General features: G+C 36.1%; 1 protein-coding gene across 1 annotated transcript in view; it reads left to right on the forward strand.

The window, feature by feature from the left end:
* Positions 1-21,930, forward strand: part of CACNA1H (calcium voltage-gated channel subunit alpha1 H) — a 498,677-nt gene that overhangs the window by 299,679 nt on the left and 177,068 nt on the right. The window contains exons 12-15 of the mRNA XM_053694739.1: positions 5,289-5,444; positions 13,204-13,294; positions 14,764-14,972; positions 18,852-19,286. Coding sequence (XP_053550714.1) covers positions 5,289-5,444; positions 13,204-13,294; positions 14,764-14,972; positions 18,852-19,286 — 891 coding nt within the window. The remainder of the gene's footprint in view (positions 1-5,288; positions 5,445-13,203; positions 13,295-14,763; positions 14,973-18,851; positions 19,287-21,930) is intronic.

Genomic DNA, 21,930 nt, shown 5'->3' on the forward strand with positions numbered 1-21,930 from the left:
GGCTCCTATGGGAGTCTCGTTCTGACGCCATCAGAGACGGCATCAGAACTTCAGCACCAGCGCAGGGGCTAAGTAGCGCAGTGATGGCAGTAAATATATATATATATATATATATATATATACATATATACAGGGAGTGCAGAATTATTAGGCAAATAAGTATTTTGACCACATCATCCTCTTTATGCATGTTGTCTTACTCCAAGCTGTATAGGCTCGAAAGCCTACTACCAATTAAGCATATTAGGTGATGTGCATCTCTGTAATGAGAAGGGGTGTGGTCTAATGACATCAACACCCTATATCAGGTGTGCATAATTATTAGGCAACTTCCTTTCCTTTGGCAAAATGGGTCAAAAGAAGGACTTGACAGGCTCAGAAAAGTCAAAAATAGTGAGATATCTTGCAGAGGGATGCAGCACTCTTAAAATTGCAAAGCTTCTGAAGCGTGATCATTGAACAATCAAGCGTTTCATTCAAAATAGTCAACAGGGTCGCAAGAAGCGTGTGGAAAAACCAAGGCGCAAAATAACTGCCCATGAACTGAGAAAAGTCAAGCGTGCAGCTGCCAAGATGCCACTTGCCACCAGTTTGGCCATATTTCAGAGCTGCAACATCACTGGAGTGCCCAAAAGCACAAGGTGTGCAATACTCAGAGACATGGCCAAGGTAAGAAAGGCTGAAAGACGACCACCACTGAACAAGACACACAAGCTGAAACGTCAAGACTGGGCCAAGAAATATCTCAAGACTGATTTTTCTAAGGTTTTATGGACTGATGAAATGAGAGTGAGTCTTGATGGGCCAGATGGATGGGCCCGTGGCTAGATTGGTAAAGGGCAGAGAGCTCCAGTCCGACTCAGACGCCAGCAAGGTGGAGGTGGAGTACTGGTTTGGGCTGGTATCATCAAAGATGAGCTTGTGGGGCCTTTTCGGGTTGAGGATGGAGTCAAGCTCAACTCCCAGTCCTACTGCCAGTTTCTGGAAGACACCTTCTTCATGCAGTGGTACAGGAAGAAGTCTGCATCCTTCAAGAAAAACATGATTTTCATGCAGGACAATGCTCCATCACACGTGTCCAAGTACTCCACAGCGTGGCTGGCAAGACAGGGTATAAAAGAAGAAAATCTAATGACATGGCCTCCTTGTTCACCTGATCTGAACCCCATTGAGAACCTGTGGTCCATCATCAAATGTGAGATTTACAAGGAGGGAAAACAGTACACCTCTCTGAACAGTGTCTGGGAGGCTGTGGTTGCTGCTGCACGCAATGTTGATGGTGAACAGATCAAAACACTGACAGAATCCATGGATGGCAGGCTTTTGAGTGTCCTTGCAAAGAAAGGTGGCTATATTGGTCACTGATTTGTTTTTGTTTTGTTTTTGAATGTCAGAAATGTATATTTGTGAATGTTGAGATGTTATATTGGTTTCACTGGTAAAAATAAATAATTGAAATGGGTATATATTTGTTTTTTGTTAAGTTGCCTAATAATTATGCACAGTAATAGTCACCTGCACACACAGATATCCCCCTAAAATAGCTATAACTAAAAACAAACTAAAAACTACTTCCAAAACTATTCAGCTTTGATATTAATGAGTTTTTTGGGTTCATTGAGAACATGGTTGTTGTTCAATAATAAAATTAATCCTCAAAAATACAACTTGCCTAATAATTCTGCACTCCCTGTATATATACAGTATATATGCTGATATATATTTATGTGTATATAGACATAGTAACACATACATATATATGTATATCAGCATATACATATACTGTATATTTACTGGGAACACACAGTTCCCATTGACCGCAATGTAAAGGCACTTTTCAGTGCCGTTATTTTTTTCAAATACCCCAATCCCACCAACTTTAATCCCAAAATACAGCCTAGTGCAGTAAATTTATAAAAAATATAAAAAAATCTGATCTTTTGAAGAGTTCAGAACAAGAGAATAATATACTTCTGAAATATAACTCATGAAATATATCTTATTATAACTTTTTCATTTTTTCCCCCTTCATTAACATCTAAACATTATCTTTTTAAACACAGCCAAGCAAATGCAAACCTTAGGCTAATTGAGTTCACCAAAAAAGCGAATGCTTGATGATGATTGGTTAGTTGTTTGTCTTCAATGGACATAAAGCAATAAAGTGACCCATGACTTCGCAGAAAGTAGATTTCATGGGGCGAATAATCAAGATTTTCATCGCAAATCCACTTTTTTTTTTTTAAAGACAGTTTAAAACAATCCTTAGACAGAAAAGAAGCCAGTATTTCTACCTTGTAAGCCCAAATCCTAATTAACTTCTGCATAAAAAAATTGTATTCAAGCTTTCCAGCTTATACAACTTTTTCTGATTCTCTTATTCAGAAAGGAATTGTAAAACCCAGGAAATAAAAGATATGAAATAACACTTAAAGGGACATGAAACCCATTTTTTTTTCTTTCATGATTCAGATAGAGAATAAAATTGTTATCAAGTTTCCAATTTACTTCTATTATCAAATTTGCATTGTTCTCATGTTATTCTTTGTTAAAGAGATATCTTTATAGGTAGTGTGCACATGTCTGCAGCGCTACATGACAGGAAATAGTGCTGCCATCTAGTGTTCTTGCTAATGTATAACATTGTTGAAAAACTGCTGCTATATAGTCCTGCAGACACATGCACACTCCGGAACATACCTTCCTGCTTTTCAACAAAGGACAACAAGAAAACAAAGAAAATTTGATAATAGAAGTAAATTGGAAAAGTTTTTTTTAAATTGTTTGTTTTATCTGAATTACGAAAGACAAATGTTGGGTTTTATGTCCCTTTAACATTTAAAGAAGCCATTGGACTATAGACATACTACAGATATAATGATTTGTCCTTTTATAAGAACGCTAGCATTTAATGTAGTTCAGAGGGCTCTTCCCATCATTCATGTGAGGACAGACATTCACCCGTTTACAGAGTTTTTGTATAAAAATTGCATAATATTCAAGTGCTACTCTAAATCTCCTAGCAGTATTTCAGTGGTCTGACAATGTTACAGGGTCAAGTACTTTATCTTTTGCTATAGAGAGCAGCTGGGCTTTGTTTTGCAATATGATCTAATCCTTTATGGTATTTAGCACATTAATATAGTAAAACTAACAGCAGCGCCTCTATAGAAGTCTACATCAATTTTATTACATACCCAAAACTAAAAGACTACATTGTTATAACATAATCTTTATCATGTCACATCATGTCACATGACATAAAACTAGACAACTTTTTGGTCATCTTGTGTCACATGTGATACAAGATAATGTTTTCGCAATAAGATCTTGTGCCACATGACATGATACAAGACTTATTGGTCTAACTAAGACCATAATCATGTCACATAATGAAACAAAAATAATTCATACCTTTTTAAAGTATGAAATATTTTCTTGTTTCATTATGTGACATATATATGTTGCGGGTAAAGTCCGAAATTGGGTAATCCTAGCATAATTTATCTGGGTAATCATAGGATTACCCAAGCAGCTGTGGGTAAAGCCCAAATTAACATCATTAATCTACTCAGAGTGCATCAACTTACTTCATCAAACATATTCACATCTTCTATATATTTGATTAAAAAAAAATTGCTGCTTTTTAGCACATTTCAGTAACAAAAACATTTATGAAAAAAAATATATATATATATTTATATGTACTAACTAGGGATGGGCGAATGTGTAAATTTTCGAATTTCGAATGTAGAATGAATGTTATTACCGAAATTCGAATTCTAAATCCGAATGTCGATAAGAACGAATATTCTTAAAAATTTGAAAATCGAATGTTATTTACAGTTTTCGAATGTCACTTTCGAATTCGAATGTTTATAATTATATCGAATGTCCACATTCGAAATTTCGAATTTAACATTCTATTTAACAAATACTATTCAGAAGTTCAATAGTTCATGTGGTAGGGCGGGAATCTAGTAAATTGATACATAATAGATACAAATATATCATTTCGAATGTTTCCATATAGAATATTGCATAATTCGAATATTACATTTAAAGAAAGCATTAGAAATACTATTACAAACATATAAATTCGAATTTTTCGAATTCGAATATAAATTCGAATTTTTCGAATATTGCATAATTCGAATATTACATATAAAGAAAAAGCATTAGAAATACTATTACAATCTAAATTCGAATTTTTCGAATTCGAATACACGTATTGCATAATTCGAATATTACATTTAAAGAAAAAGCATTAGAAATACTATTACAATCTAAATTCGAATTTTTCGAATTCGAATATTGCATAATTCGAATATTACATTTAAAGAAAAAGCATTAGAAATACTATAACAATCTAAATTCGAATTTTTCGAATTCGAATATTGCATAATTCGAATATTACATTTAAAGAAAAAGCATTAGAAATACTATTACAATCTAAATTCAAATTTTTCGAAAAGAATATTTTCGAATGTAATCGTAAAATTCGAAACCGAACATTCGAAAATCAAATGTTAGAATGTTATGTAAACATTCGAAATTCGATTCGAACGAACGAATGTGTTAAAATTTGTGCAGTTTTTCGAATGTTGCGAAACATTCGCCCATCCCTAGTACTAACCCTAGCTAAGCATTAAAGCGGTGTAATGCAGCAGTGCTATGGCATAAAGGGAAGTCTGTCTTAAAAAGCAGGCTAAAAGTAAAAAGGTGAGTCATTGTGAACCTCATTTGCATATCTTACCCAGATTCCTTTGCTGCATTGGAAACAGTGTAGTCAGAGAGTTTCTGGGTTTAAAGCAAATCTTCTGTCTTGTTTAGATTTGTAAATGGTTTACACAATGAGTTATTTTCTCTCTCTCTCTCTCTCTATATATATATATATATATATATATTTATATATATATTTATATATATATATATATATAAAGAATTTTACTTTTAAACAAATTTCTTTCTTTTACTATGTTTATAACCCCTTCCAAGGCATTAAATACATAGCCAACCAGGGCAGCATATGCATATATCTACTCATCACCAGCTGTGTTCGACCCAATACCAGCAGTGTGTTTCCTGACTTTAACTATGCGTTTAACCTTATTGCAAGAGTTAAACACATAAGTAAAGTCAAGCAAGAATGCAGTGGGAAAATACTCTAATGCATTACAGCTTTTTTTATTATTATTTTTTAAATTGTAACTTTATGTCCCTTTAACTGCTATCTGTCACTCTTCCAAGAGAGTTTAGTGTTTTCTAACCACTTGTGCTATTCCTAGATTCTCACACAAGAAGACTGGAACGTGGTCCTGTACAACGGCATGGCCTCTACGTCCTCCTGGGCAGCTCTTTATTTTGTGGCTCTCATGACCTTTGGAAATTACGTCCTCTTTAACTTGTTGGTGGCTATTCTGGTGGAAGGTTTCCAAGCAGAGGTAATGTGTTTGGACTTAGATTATGACTTTGCCAATGAAACTGAAACACTTGTGGAAATCCCATGGTGACCGTGAATGAGAGAAGGAGCGCATGCTGTTTCTACTTGAAAGATAATTTCCCCATATGTCATAATTTTCTCTTTGCAAACAGAGTACATAGATACGTATCATCAGCATTGCTAGATAAAATGTTCAAAGAAATTATCATTCTTTATCAAATGATCCATAAACTCTAACCCGCTGTATATCTTTTAGTCCTTGTGCCTTAAAGGGACAGTCTAGTCAAAATTAAACTTTCATGATTCAGATAGGGCATGCAATTTTATACAACTTTCCAATTTACTTTTATCCTCAAATTTGCTTTGTTCCCTTGGTGGTATTTTTGAAAAGCTAAACCTAGGTAGGCTCAAAGTGATTTCTAAAACCGTTGAAAAACGCCTCTTATCTCAGAGCATTTTTAAAGTTTTTCACAGTTAGACAGAACTAGTTCATGTGTGTCATATAGATAACATTGTGCTCACTCCAGTGGAGTTATTTAGGAGTCTGCACTGATTGGCTAAACTGCCTGTCTATCAAAAGCACTGAAGTAAGGGGGCAGTCTGCAGAGGCTTAGATACAAGGTAATCACAAATGTAATATGTATATTAATATAACATTGTTGGTTATGCAAAACTGGGGGATGGGTAATAAAGGGATTATCTATCTTTTTAAACAATACAAATTTTGGAGTAGGCTGTCCCTTTAAAACTGAATCTTTTTAAATTGCCATGAAACCCAACATTTTCATACAATGCTCCAATTATCAAATTTTGCTTTGTTGTTGTGGTATTCTTTGTTGAAGAGATACCTAGGTAGGTAGATTTCACATGTCTGGAGCACTGCATGACAGGAAACAGCGCTGCCCTCTAGTGCTCTTGTAAATGTATAACATTCTTGCTGCCATATTATGCCGCAGACACGTGTACGCTCCTAAGCTTACCTCCTTTGTTTTCAACATTGGATATCAAAAGTATGAAGAAAATTTGATAATAGAAAAAAAGTGAAAAGTTGTTTAACCCCTTAACAACATCGACGTACCATGTATGTCAGCGGTCGTTAAGGGTTTGTTTATCCTCCCTTCTGGTCACCGGTAATAGTGCGATGTCGCCGCTGGTGGCAAGACCGTGTTATGAGTAACGCAAACCCCATAGAAAGACCAGTGATGTACAGGGTGCGTAACTGATCCTTAAGGGGTTAAAATCACATGCTCTATGTCAATCATGAAAGAAAAAATGTGGGTTTCATGTCTCTTTAATTATATAGTGAAACATACATAAAATACAAATTATATAAAGTTTACAAAATTCCTTTTTTTTTTTTTAATTAAAGGGATATGAAACCCAAACATTTTCTTTTGTGACTCAGACAAATTTGCTTTGTAGGCATCTGGATCACTACATGGCAGGAAATAGTGCTCTTGCAAGTGCATAATATTCTTGCAAAACTAGTGCCATATAGTGCTCTAGACACGTGCACGCTCCTGAGCTTAGGTCCCTGTTTTAAAACCAGCACTACGGAATTTGGCAGCGCTATACAAATAAATGATAATAATAATATTTTATAAATTCACCGACCATTAAAAACACAATTAAATTTGACTTATGAGGAAAAAATTGGTGGAATTTATATTCTTACAAAAGATAAAAGAACTATGGTTGGGTAAATGGCTCTTTTTTTAGAAATATGATTGGGAGATTGTTTGACTTGGAATCCGTTCTACCATTCGAATGTTTCTGTAGAGCAATATTTCTGTCTATGAAATATAACATTCAAATTTCAACTGTAATAATTCAAAAAAAGAAAATAACTTTAATCATAGCCTTAGAGGAAAATGGGCCACTTGCTGATTTGAGAGCTTTTTCTAGGGGGTATATTTAGTTAATGTTTGAGAGCCTGACTGTAGTGGATTCCCTAATATACAATAAATATGTTTGCTGTGTTAGCCTCATTTGAGTTATGGTGGACATAAAAGCATGAGATTTAAATCCTCCATTACATAAAAGTAATGAAGCTTGATGCCCCCTTGTTTCCCGACGGCTCGCCGGAAACAGAAGTTATGAAGCAGCGGTCTAGAGACCACTGCTCCATAACTTGTCTGTCTGCTCTGAGGTGGTTGATTGGCCGCAAATCTGCAGGAGGCGGTATTGCACAAGCAGTTCTGGTGTACTGCTTGTGCAATAATAAATGCCGACAGCGTATGCTGTCGGCATTTATTGATGTGTAGCAGACATGATACGCTACATCATATCATGTCCGCTCGCACTTTGATAAATATTCCCCACAGAATTATTGTATAGAATATTAGCAAATCCAGGCACTTATTCCCGCTTGCTTTCCCCTAAAGTGCTCTGTATACAGTTTTTCTGCACCCACCCCTTAAAGGGAATTTCTGTGGTTGTTTTATATCTAATTTGCATAGCTTACCTACAGTTCCCTGGTGCATTGGTAAAATGAATACAGGGTACTTATGGGGAAAGCAAGCGGGTATACTTGCCTAGATTTGCTAATGTTCTACACAAGAATACTATGGCTCTGTATTTGCCTCAAAGTATTATTGTTTATAAAGAGAGAGAAAGCAGATCAACCAAAAAGATATGGAACAATTGAATAAGATGCCAAATGGGTACTCACATTTAAATCAAGAACCCTTATGTGCTAGTAGACACGGACTGATATATTAGGGCGTATCAGCACATCCACTCCAGGTTCTCCCAGCTGTATGTGTTCTAAAGTGAGAGAGAAAACAGAGGGGCGTCTCGTGCAGATGGACCAAACTGGTGTGGTACAACTAATAGAAATGCCAAATGGGTACTCATATTTAAATCAAGCACCCTTATGTTCTAGTAGACACGGACTGATATATAAGTGCGTATCAGCTCACCCACTCCAAGTGCTCCCAGCCAACAGGTTCATAGGCAGGAAGAAGGATTAGCATCCATGGGGTGTTAAAGTGAACAAAGAAATATAAGGTGCTACCTTTGTTTATTAAAAACAATCTGTTAAAAACAACAAGTGGTGGATAAGGGGGTATCCAAGTAAGCCCCCTCTCATGCTGTTGGCTGGGAGCACCTGGAGTGGGTGAGCTCATACGCACTAATATATCAGTCCGTGTCTACTTGCACATAAGAGTGTTTGATTGAAATGCGACTACCCATTTGGCATCTTATTTAATTGTTCCATATCTTTTTGGTTGATCGCCACATGAGGTGCCCCTCTGCTTTTTCTCTCGTTATATAGTTCATCCGGATTTATCTGTGAGGAGGAGTGAGGCCATTATCTTCCCATTGTGGTTTTCCACAAAATCTGTGAACAGTGCATGACACTGATCTTATTTTGGAATAGTATCATATTGTATGTATAATCACATATTGGTAAACTCTGTGTGTTTGGTTTTAATTACTGCTATATTTTCATCATCGTCATTATCATCACGTTTGTCTTCCTACCATCATCTCTGTACCTAGTACACACACCCCCTCTGCTCTCAGTCCATTATATAAAGTATTATTGTAGTTTTTCAGATTCAGTCTTGTACCCAAGGTGTGCTTTTGATTGCAATGCCTAAAACAATAAAAATCGTGATAATTAAAAAGGCTTTATTTGATATAACAAAAATGTAACCTTCATTTGGCAAACATTCTATATCCATTTAAAATGAGAAATCCAGGCAATATTTTTTATTAAAAAAAGAAAAATGTGTGCAAACATTTGCTAGCCCTTAAACGAAAGATACAAGGACACCTGCATACATTGATATAGTTGTTTTTTTATTATATTAAAACATACTCTTGTTAAAATATGAATACAAAAATAAATTATTTTTTAGTTACATTTTTTTTAGATTATATTAAAATAAATAAAGTCATATGGAAAAGGGAAGGGCAGAAATGAAGTACAATTTGTATTGTTAAAGGGACACTGAACCCATTTTTTTTTTCCTTCATGGTTCAGATAGAGCATGACATTTTAATCAACTTTCTAATTTACTCCTATTATCAATTTTTATTTGTTCTCTTGCTATCTTAGCAGCCCGTCCATTTTAGGTTCAGCACCATGGATAGCTCTTGCTTAATTGGAGGCTTACATTTATCCACCAATAAGCAAGCATAACCCAGGTTCTCAACCAAAAATGGGCCGGCTCATATGCATCACATTCCTGCTTTTTAAATAAAGACAGCAAGAGAACAAAGAAAAATTGATAATAGCAGAAAATTAGAAAGTTGCTTAAAATTGCATGCTCTATCTGAATCATGAAATAAAAAATTTGGGATTAGTATCCCTTTAAGCAAGTTTCTTTTCATATTGTAGGTTGTAGTCAAGGACTTTTCTTTCATTGCCAAGACACAATATCAGGCAGAGAGGAGATAAAATCTTGGAAATAAAAGCATGATATATACATGTCATTTTAATGCAGCAATCTACATTCGCATGACACTAGCAACCGAATAGCTGGCACAGAGATATTTGACTGCTCTTTAAATTATGGTGCTGAAATGGAGCATGAAATGGGCCATAAAAATTATTGCACTTCCTAGAAATCTGTCTCCCCTTTCTATTTTGCTGAGCATCCCCCATTTTTTTTTTTTTTTCGCTCACAGGGCAATTTCTGCCAAATGGTGAGCTAAGCTTCCAAGTAACCTTCAATAATTTAGAAGTAGAGAGAGGTTCTTTTGAGTATTTCATTACAGCCACTCAGTTCTTCAGCTAATTAAACATGCTGTAGTCATCAAATTCATCATCAATTTTTGAAGTTTTTATAAGATCATTAGCAGATACCAATTAATAAGTGTCAACTATAGTAACCCACTCAAGAAAACTGCACTTTAGGTGGTATTACACATTCTATGCAACTGATTAGATTAAACGAAAAAGTTATGGACTAAATATATTATAGATATTAGTTAATGGAATTTCTGAAACATTTTTAAAGAAAAAGAAAATACTGTAGCGATACAGCCTTGTGAGAATGAACAAATGCTGTAGAATTCTGTGCTTGTAAATTTCCGAATTCCAATGTTATTTCTGAAATTCGAATTACAAATCCGAATGTTGATACAAACGAATATTCTTAATAATTCTATAATCGAATGCTATTTACAGTTTTCGAATGCCACTTTCGAATTTGAATGTTTATAATTAGATCGAATGTCCATATTCGAAATTTCGAATTTAACATTTGATTTAACAAATACTATTCAGAAGTTCAATAGTTCATGTGGTAGGGAATTTAGTAAATTGATACATAATAGATACAAATATATCAATTTGAATGTTTCTATTTCGATCGAATATTGCATAATTCGTATATAATTCAAATTTTTCGAATTTGAATATTGCATAATTTGAATATTACATTTATAGAAAGCATTAGAAATACTATTATATATATATATATATATATATATATATATATATATATATATTCGAATTTTTCGAATTCGAATGTTGCATAATTTGAATATTACATTTAAAGAAAGCATTAGAAATACTATTTTATATATATATATATATATTCAAATTTTTTTAATTCAAATTTTTCGAATTTCGAATATTGCATAATTCGAATATTACATTTACTATAATACAAAGCAAAACATTCTATCATTTGAACGAATATTTTCGAATGTATTCGTAAAATTTGAAACCGAACATTCGAAAATCGAATGTTAGAATGTTATGTAAACATTCGAAATTCGATTTGAACGAACGTATGTGTTAAAATTAGTTTCGGTTTTCGAATGTTGCGAAACATTCGCCCATCCCTACTTGTCATGCCTTTCAAAGGAGAGAAGTATCCTATATTATATCAGTCTGTCCATGTCATAAAGACGATACAGCCCCGAAATACCAGGCAATTCCCCTTCTAAACAAGGAAAAGCATAAAACCATAGGTATACATTTTGGCCTCTCGAGGCCTTGTCAGTGAGGTGTAGTTGCATCCATGAGCACATGAGTAAGGAGTACACATCTGGTTAATCTTTCTTACTATGAGATAGGCTCCACAGTCATTTTCATGCCCCCCATATAAAATTAGATAGGCTGAGATTAGATTAGATTAGATTAGAGTCTTTAAGAAATCTTCATGTTGAACCTAAATGTAGGTGAAAAATCCTAAGCACGCGTCTAGAAGGCTTCGGAATGCCCATGGCGAGCCCATTGTTCGCTTCTGCAAGAATTCCTACACTACTTTCTTTTATCTAGCAAGACTACTTTACCATAACAAGACAGACATAATAATATTTTACAATCACTTACATTTACATGAACCATTTTTCAAGTGTTTCCTAAGTGTTACTGTTTAGATGTGTGAGATATAGGGGCCAATTGTTTAAGGGTCTAATGGCCCTGAATGCCCCTGTTTCATAAGACCACCTCTGTGGTGGCGGACAGAAATCATCCCGATCAGATACAATTGGGATGATTGACATCCCCTGCTAGTGGCTGATTGGCCACGAATGTGTAGGGGGCAGCATTGTACAAGCATTTCACCAGAAATCTTAAACCAGCCATTTTAAATGCAATAAAAAAGCAATCTTAAATGCCAACAGCGTATGCTGTCGGCATTTAGCGATGTTGGGCGGACATGATCCAGAAAATCATGTCCACCCGACCTTTAATTAATCTACCCCTTTGCGTCCACACATTTAATCCTTTGAGTAGTTAAAGGGATCTGAAAACCAAAGAAAAATATTTTGTGGTTCAGACAGAGCTTACAATTTTTAATAAGTTTCCAGTTTAGTTCTATTATCAAATTTGCTTCATCTCCATGATATTCTTTGTTGAAGAAATACCTAGGTGTCTGGAGAATTACATGGCAGGAACTAGTTCTGCCATCTATTGCTCTGGCAAATGGATAACATTATTGCAAAACTGCTGCTATATAGTGGTCTAGACATGTGCACGCTCCTAAGCTTACTGCTTTTCAACAAATGATACCAAGAGAATGAAGAAAATTTGATAATAGAAGTATATTAGAATGTTGTTTAAAACCGCATGCTCTATCTGAATCATGAAAGAAAATGTTTAGGTTTCATATCCCTTTAAACGCATATTGGTTTATTACAAACCTTTAAAAAATTATTTATCTGCAAAATTCTATATCAAATGTAATGGTAACGTTTCCAGAGAAATCCAGAATTGTAATCGTTTAGTTATCTAAACAATCAGAACACGTAATTTATCTATTAGAGTGTACATTTAATTTAAAAAATTACTACAATTATAGTTCAGTCCATATTTAATTTAATACAACATATTCTAAATCCTATTTGACAAAAAAATCTTATTAAAACATTTACATATGAATAGTATTTCAAGGAAGTCAGAATAAAAAAAAGCAGAGAATTTAATTTGACATCTAACAAATTTGAGGAATACATAATTCATTTCTGTCTGATGCCTCCTGTTATTTTATGCTGTTAACACATACCACGCAGGTTTTTTTTTTTTAGCATTTCAGTTTACCAAAGCCTCTGAGAACCATTTATACAAATACAAGTAAAAATCTGTGGTGTATGCAGGAAATGTGGCGTGTTTTATCTTTGATGGAGTACATAGGTAATCCAGGTAGAGTCAGCGTTGTGTGAAATGGAATAGATATGTATTATCCTGCAAACAGATAACAAAGTAAACCTCACAATTGTATTCACAGAGGCTAAGCACAGGCCTTAGCAGAAGAGTTCTAATATTTCTCCCTAATCCCATTTATATTTATTTCCAGGGGGATGCTACAAGGTCAGAAGCGGATGAGGACAAAGCTTCAGCCAATTTTGATGAAGATCTGGAAAAACTAAAAGATCTCCGTGCTGCAGGTGTTGAAGGGAACCTTTGATAAGTTAACATTTTAAATAAAACTTAAAGGGACACTGAACCCAAATTGTTTCTTTTGTGATTCAGATAGCGCATGCAATTTTAAGCAACTTTCTAATTTACTCCTATTATCATTTTTTTTCGTTCACTTGCTATCTTTATTTGAAAAAGAAGGCATCTAAGCTTCTTTTTTGGTTCAGACTCTGGACAGCACTTTTTTATTGGTGGACGAATGTATCCACCAATTAGTAAGAACAACCCAGGTTGTTCACCAAACATTGGCCGGCATCTAAACTTACATTCTTGCATTTCAAATAAAGATACCAAGAGAATGAAGAAAATTTGATAATAGGAGTAAATTAGAAAGTTGCTTAAAATTTAATTCTCTATCTGAATCACGAAAGAAAAAAATGTGGGTTCAGTGTCCCTTTAAAGTGATAGTAAACCCAATTTTTTTCTTTCATGATTGAGATAGAGCATGCAATTTTAATAAACTTTCTAATTGACTCCTATTATCAATTTTTTCTTCGTTCTCTTGGTATCTTTATTTGAAAAGCAGGATTGTAAAGCTTAAGAGCCGGGCCCATTTTTGGTTCAGAACGTGGGTTGCACTTGCTTATTGGTGGCTAAATGTAGCCACCAATCACAAGCACTAGCCAGGGTGCTGAAACTAAAAATGGTCCGGCTCTTTAGCTTATATTCCTACTTTTCAAATAAAGATACCAAGAGAACGAAGAAAAAATGATAATAGGAGTAAATTAGAAAGTTGATTAAAATTGCCTGTTCTATCTGAATCATGAAAGAAAAAAAATTGAGTTTACTATCCCTTTAAAGGGAATCGAAAGTTCAAATTAAAGGGACATGAAACCCAGAATGTTATGATTCAGATAGATCAGTGTTTCTCAGCTCCATTTCTCAGGACCCTTAACAGTCCAGAGTTTCATTATATCTTAACTAGAGCACAGGTGAAATAATCAGCTGAAGGGTAAGAGCAGGTTAGTAACCATGGTTACTGATCAGCTGATTATTTCACCTGTGCTCTAGTTAATATATAGGGGCATATTTATCAAGCTCTGTATGGAACTTGATGCCCACGTGTTTCCGCTGCTCCATAACCTGTCCGCCTGCTCTGAGGCGGCTGACAGACATCGCCGGAAATCAACCCGATCCAATACGATCGGGTTGATTGACACCCCCTGCAGGGGGCGGCATTGCACCAGCAGTTCACCGGAACAGCAGAGCAGCAATGCACTACTGGGAGCTAACTGAACACAACTGATGAGCCAATGACTAGAGACAAATGTGTGTAATCACCAATCACTGCTCTGGAGCTAACTTTGACCATGTGTTTAACCCATTGCACTTGTATGTCCCTTTAAGAACTTATATAACACAGTAGTAATGTAATTTCCATTCCCGTCTCACCTGTATAATACAGCTGTAATTAATACCAGGTTTCTCTACTCTACAGAGATAAAGATGTATTCCCTGGCAGTAACACCTAATGGGCACCTTGACGCACGATGCTCCATGCCACCACCTATAATCATGCGCACCGCTGCAACCCCAATGCCAACACCGAAGAGCTCTCCTTGCATGGACTCGGTGCACACCTTCATTGATTCAAGACGAGAAAGCAGCGCATCAACTGACCCCTCAATATGTGACCAGAAGTCTTTGGTACGATCCAAACATTTGTTCGTTATTCAATGTAGAGATTACACTGCAGTATTATTGTAATTTATTAGTAAAGCACCACTTAATTCTGCAGCATCATTAAAATATGTTTTTTAATTTTTGTTTTATAACATTTCAGCAAGTGTCTACTTACCTAAAGGGATATGAAAGTCCAATTTACTTTGTACTCTTATGATCCTTTTTTAAAGAGCATACCTAGGTATGCTCAGGAGTGTTCATGTGTCTTGAGCATTATATGACAGCAATGTTTTGTTATATTGTTTTTAACAATTTTAGGCTAGATTGCAAGTGGTGCACATATTTCAAGTTAAAAGTAGACAGTTTAAGTACTTGTAGCTAGCAGAAGAAATTGCACTCCCAGGGCGGGTTAGGAGCAATTAAAGGGATATGAAACCCATATTTTTTCTTTCATGATTTAGATAGAGCAGGCAATTTTAAGCAACTTTCTAATGTATTCCTATTATCGATATTTCTTCATTATCTTGGTATCTTTATTTGAAAAAGCAAGAATGTAAGCTTAGGAGCCAGACCATTTTTGTTTCAACACCTGGGTAGCGCTTGCTGATTGTTGTCTAAATGTAGCCATCAATCAACAAGCACTACCCAGGTTCTGTACCAAAAATGGGCCGGCTCCCAAGCTTACATTCTTGCTTTTTCAAATAAAGATACCAAGAGAACAAAACGAAATTGATAATAAGAGCAAATTAAAAAGTTGCTTAAAATTGTATGCTGTGTCTGAATCATGAAAGAAAAAAAAATTGGGTTTTATATCCTGAGGGCGAACGATGGCTCCGTGCCGTCACTAGCACTCACCCACCTTAATGGAAGTCTGGGGACCTCTATTCACTCCCACCCAGGTGCCAGGCATTGACGGGGCTTCACGTTACATGCAGTGATGTCACGCGCAATGACACAATGACGTCATCGAATAACTTTATTTAAAACTTACAATTGTCAGTTATAGGGAAATGGGAGCATGCTACCCTTTCCAATGGGATAAGTCTTTGGGGTATACAATAAAAAATAAAAAAAGTATGTTAATAACTATGGACATGTATCACATCTCTACTTGATATAATTTATTGTTAGCTTTAGACTGATAACCTTGTCTTCCTTCACAAATAGAAATTAATAGGACACCAAATTTTTATTTTCAAATAATATATTTATTATAAAACATAAAATAAAATAAAAGGTATCTTCACATTCATTGATTTAAAAATATATAATCAAAAGAAAATTTGCATCATTGATTCATATTTCATTGCTGTAGCTGCCAAAATTAAGAAATATTTCATCTTCTCTCGCGAAAAAAGTGGTGTAAATTGGAGAACTTTCTTGGTCGTATTTGTAGGAGAATTTTAGGTTCTCCTAAGGTGCAAAATAATAAATCTGAATTTCCTATGGGCCTCGTCAGTGAGGTGCAGCCACATTCCTCTAAGCACACTGGGCAAGCAGTCCACATCTGGTTTCCCCCAACCAGCATAGGGAGACTTCCCCAGGGTCAAATTAATTTGCATACAAAGAGAGAAGCGCTCTACCAGGAACAAACAACAGCTCAGTGGCTTGTTCTATTGGGATTTACCACCCAGGAGCAGCCTCTTTTAGACCAGTGTGCTTTTCACAGAGGAAAACCTTCCTGAAGTACATCAGTCTGATACCACCAAGTAAGGCCAGTCCAGCCCCAAAATACAAGGCAATTCTCCTCTGAACAAGGAACATAACAACCCCAGACAATCGTTTCGTTCTCCTATGGACCTCATCAGTGAGGTGCAGCCACATTCCTCTAAGCACACTGGGCAAGCAGTCCACATCTGGTTTCCCCCATCATGCATAGGGAGACTTCCCTAGGGTCAAATTAATTTGCATACAAAGAGATAAGCGCTCTACCAGGAACAAACAACAGCTCAGTGGCTTGTTCTATGGCGATTTACCACCCGGAAGCAGCCTCTTTCAGACCAGTGTGCTTTTCACAGAGGAAAACTTTCCTGAAGTATATCAGTCTGATCCCGCCAAGTAAGGTCAGTCCAGCCCCGAAATACCAGGCAATTCTCCTCTGAACAAGGAACCTGACAACCCCAGACGATCGTTTCAGCCTCCTATGGACCTCGTCAGTGAGGTGCAGCCACATTCCTCTACACATATAATAATGATATGTTTTGAATTTGCTGGGTCTGCTGGAAAAAACAATATATAGTTTGTATAGTTTATTTGCACAAACTTTACTTCTAAAAGTGTTTAAACGTGAACTGCAACAAAAAGCTCAAAACCAGCTTAGCACACAGGTGGGAAATGGTTTAGCAGCCAAAGGGTTAATCTCTCCTATCCCTCCTATCCACCCCCCCTACTTCAAATGCGGAATTATAGGTAAAGGACCTATTTGTATACAATTTAATACACTGCAGCAGGTAAAATGGATCATTGGGAACAAATTAAAGAGGTACATTGTGCCCTTTTCAGGTTTAGGTTCATTTGCAGGCTCACAAGCTAATAGGGACAACTCACACATCCCTATTGGTTCCTCCACCAACATGAAAACAAATATGTTTTTTATTTAGCACAGAAAAAAACTGTACTGCATTTGAATACTAAAACACTGTGTGCCTAATGTTTATAAAATATGTATTTCCTGTTTATAAAATATATATTTCCCAGCTGAAAAAAAAAGGGCTATATGTTTAGACGCCTTGTGCAAAAATGTTTCTGTCAGTCGTATTTTCACACGTGTCAGAACTGATCACAGTTTCACATAGCGTAACGTTGTGATCAATCCATTAAGATGAAGCTTTTTCGTATAAATGTTTGCCGTGTGCATATTTTATCTTCCCTAAAAGAGGAAAGTTATGGTCCCAACTGGTTGTAAATCAACTGTACATAAATCATCCTGTCTAGTTTACAAATGGGATTTTTTGCAAAGTAAATTCACTTCTATTTTTAAATGTGCTTTGTTCTCTTGGTATCCCTTGTTGAAAAAAAATACACTCATATCCTACACTAGTGGGAGCTGCTGCTAATTGGTGCCTGCACACATTTGTCTCTTGTGATTGGCTGACTAGATGTGTTCATCTTGCTGCCAGTAGTGCAATGCTGTTCCTTCAGCAAAGGATAAAAAGAGAACAAAGCAAATTTGATAATGGAAGTAAATTGGAAAGTTGTTTCAAATTGTATGTTCTTTCCAAATCATAAAAGAAAATGTTGGGGTTTCCTGTCCCTTTAACCAGTAGCTTTATCAGCAAAGTAGCCGGTTCTATAATTTGTAGGTAATGTATTAAAGGGACATAAAACCCACATTGTTTCTTTCATGATTCAGATAGAATATACAATTTTAAACAACTTTATAATTCAAAGGGACATCATACACTCATTTTTTCTTTGCATAAATATTTTGTAGATGATCTATTTATATAGCCCATAAAGTTGTTGTTGTTTTTTTTTAATGGATAGTTTTGCTTATTTTTAAATAACATTGCTCTGATTTTCAGACTCCTAACCAAGCCCCAAAGTTTTAGAAGAATACCGTCAGATACCTACTCCAGCTTGCTCCTGTTTGTGTAAAGGGTCTTTTCATATACAAAGGAAGGGGGAGGGGGAGTGTCTGAATATTTCCCACTTGCAGTGGGTGTTCCAGTAACCTTTTTAACAGAGCTAAACTGGGAGCTTCTAAGTACGTTTTTAAACAGTTTTATACTGGATTTTTATATCAATATCTGTGCATCTTAATCTTTATATTAGTGTCTATTACATGCAGTTATATGAAAATTGGTGTATACTGTCCCTTTAATTTTATGATCAATTTAGTTTCATTCTCTTGGTATCCTTTATTGGAAAAATCATCTTCATGCATTTGTGTTTTGCCTTTAGGCCAGCCTCCGAAGTTCCCCGTGTCCTCCATGGGGAACTTACAGTAACTGGGGAAGCCGCCGGTCCAGCTGGAACAGCATAGGTAGAGCACCAAGCATCAAGAAAAAGAACCAATCAGGAGAGAGGGAATCTTTACTGTCAGGAGAAGGGAAGGGGAGCACGGATGATGATTCAGATGATTGTAAATCCAGCCCAATGGGAAGGGTGTCTCTCCATAGACGAGCAGGCTCATTGGACACTCGCGGATCACTGGACATTCCTGAGCTTCTACAGGTTCCAACATTACGACATTCTCTTAGCGTCAGCCCTTTGGCCCTGGTGCCCTCAGAATTCCAGGATTGTAATGGCAAAACCTTGCATGTGCCCAGTGATCTGTTTGTGAGAGTGGATAAACCAAAGGAAGACCCTCTGGACTATGAGGATGATATTGAAGATGTGAGTCTATTTTATGTTATGTTATATGTTTTTAAAAAAAAAAAAAAAAAACAACCTCTCACTCTAATACACCTCCTTACATTTAAAAACAGAAGGGACAAACAAATGTTTGAAAGAAAATGGTAACATAAATACTTAAAGGGACACTAAACCCAATTTTTTTCTTTCGTGATTCAGATAGAGCATGCAATTTTAAGCAACTTTCTAATTTACTCCTAATATCAGTTTTTCTTCGTTCTCTTGCTATCTTTATTTAAAAAGCAGGAATTTAAAGCTTAGGAGCCAGCCCATTTTAGGTTCAGCACCCTGGATAGTGCTTACTTATTGGTGGCTACATTTAGCAAACCAATAAGCATGCATAACCCAGGTCTGAAACAAAAATGGGCCGGCACTTAAGCTTTACATTCCTCCTTTTTAAATAAAGATAGCAAGAGAACGAAGAAAAATTGATAATAGGAGTAAATTAGAAAGTTGCTTAAAGTTGCCTGCTCTATCTGAATCATGAAAGAAAAAAAATTTGGGTTTAGTGTCCCTTTAACCCCTTGAGTGCTAATGAAGGCTCTGAGCCGTCACAGAGTTTCCCACTCTGGTGCTAATGATGGTTCAGAGCCGTCACTAGCACTCTCCCAACTTGAGGGAGATCTGGGGGCTCCCACCCGCTCCTACCCCGGCGATCGGTGTTGCATAATGACAGGCATCCCCGGGGCTTCCCGTTTTGCGTAATGACGTCACGCGCAATAACGTGATGATGTCACCGCGCAACTTTATTTAACATTAACAATGTTAAATATAGGAGCAGGGGGCATGCTGCTTAGAAGCCTGTATCTCAGGCATCTAAGCAGCTACAGACCCCCAAGACCCACCGTTGCAAAGGTAATCCCCTAACCTTTCCAACAGTGTAAGTCTTGGGGATCTGAAATAAATAAAAAAAAAAGTAAAAAAAAATATTTTTAAAAATATTAAATAAAAAACCCTTTAAAAAAGCCTTAGCACCCAGGTGGGAAAGTGCTTAGCACTCAAAGGGTTAAAGGATAAATTATTATGATTAGTATTGATGTTACAAGCTTGAAAAAACAGCCAGTCTATGGATCGATTTTCTGTATATTTTTTTCAAACATTTTTGTCTCTTCCCCTTCTGCTTTGTAAAAAAAAATGTCCTTATATTTTAATGATATTAATAAATTGGTGTTTCAAGTTTAGTGATTAAAGGGACATAAAACCCAAATATTCTTTTTTTAAGATTCAGATAGAGAATCAAATTTTAAACAACATTTCAATTAACTTCTATTGAGTTTTCTTGGTATCCTTTGTTGAAAAGCAGGAAGGTAAGTTCAGGAGTGTGCACGTGTCTGCGGCGCTATATGGCAGCAGTTTTGCAACAATGTTATACAATAGCAATAGCACTAGATGGCAGCACTATTTCCTGTTATGTAGTGCACTAGACATGTGCACAATACCTACCTAGGTATCTCTTCAACAAAGAATATCACGAGAATGAAGCAAATTTGATAATATAAAAAAATTGGAATTTTTTTTAAAATTGTATGCTCTGTCTGAATCATGAAAGAAAAACTTGGGTTTTATGTCCTTTTAACATAAGCCTTCGTTTCCTTTTTTTCTTCTTTTTTTTTCAAGTTTAAAGGGACATTTAACCCCTTTGCTACCAGAGAAAAACTTGCTGTAGTGTAGAGATTACCATCCCACCTAACACCTCCCACCCCCTGATCCCTACCTGATCCCTCCCAAACAGCTCTCTTCTCTCCTCCCCTACTGGTCACCACCATCTTAGGTACTGGCAAACAGTCTGTGAGTCAGTATGAAGTTTATTTTAATTCTATGAAATATATTTATTTCTGTATTTCTGTAGCTGTGGGGTGCCTCCTGAAAACCACCCCACCTCCCTTATTCCCCCCCAACAGCTCACTTACCCTCCCCTCTCCTACTGCTCCTATTGCCTACCACCATATTTGCTACTGGCAGCTAGTCTGACAGTAATAAATAACACTTTTTATTGTTTGAAGTTTTAATTTTAAATTTAATGTATTTCTTTTGTAGTGTAGAGGCCACCTCCCCCTCCAACATTATGTGTCATCGTGGGTGGTGTGAGGGATGGAGAGGGGTTCCCTACCTACAAAAAGAAATATGTGAGTCAGAGGCCCTACACTATAACAACCCACCTGCCTAGATGACCTCCCATCCGCTTCAATCCCAGAAATATGTACAAAATGAAAATAGTGACATTTATATATATATAATGTCCACTCTTTACTAGCCATTGGCGAGTGGAAATTGAATGGTGGCGAGTAAAAGTTAGTGAGTGAAAAAATGTACACTTCTATTGCAGAATTGACAAACACACATTTTGGGCATGGGGGCAGAGAGAGAGAGATGGGAAAGTGGAGAGGAAGATAGCTTTAAGAGTGGGGGGAAAAAAAGAAAGAGTAAAAAAGATATGAGAGAGGGGAAAAGAGAGTGTAAAGAGAAGATATGGTCTGAGAGATAAGGAAGAGGGTAAAAATAGAGATTGAAGAGAGAAAAGGGAGAGGAGATGATAATTATTAAAAGGAAATCTCCAGGTCTGCTATGACCTTCCATGACTGTCAGCACTCTCTGCATTCGCTCACTTCAACAACTTCCTATTTCT

The sequence above is a fragment of the Bombina bombina genome, chromosome 11, assembly GCF_027579735.1.
Source record: "Bombina bombina isolate aBomBom1 chromosome 11, aBomBom1.pri, whole genome shotgun sequence".
NCBI lineage: Eukaryota > Metazoa > Chordata > Amphibia > Anura > Bombinatoridae > Bombina > Bombina bombina.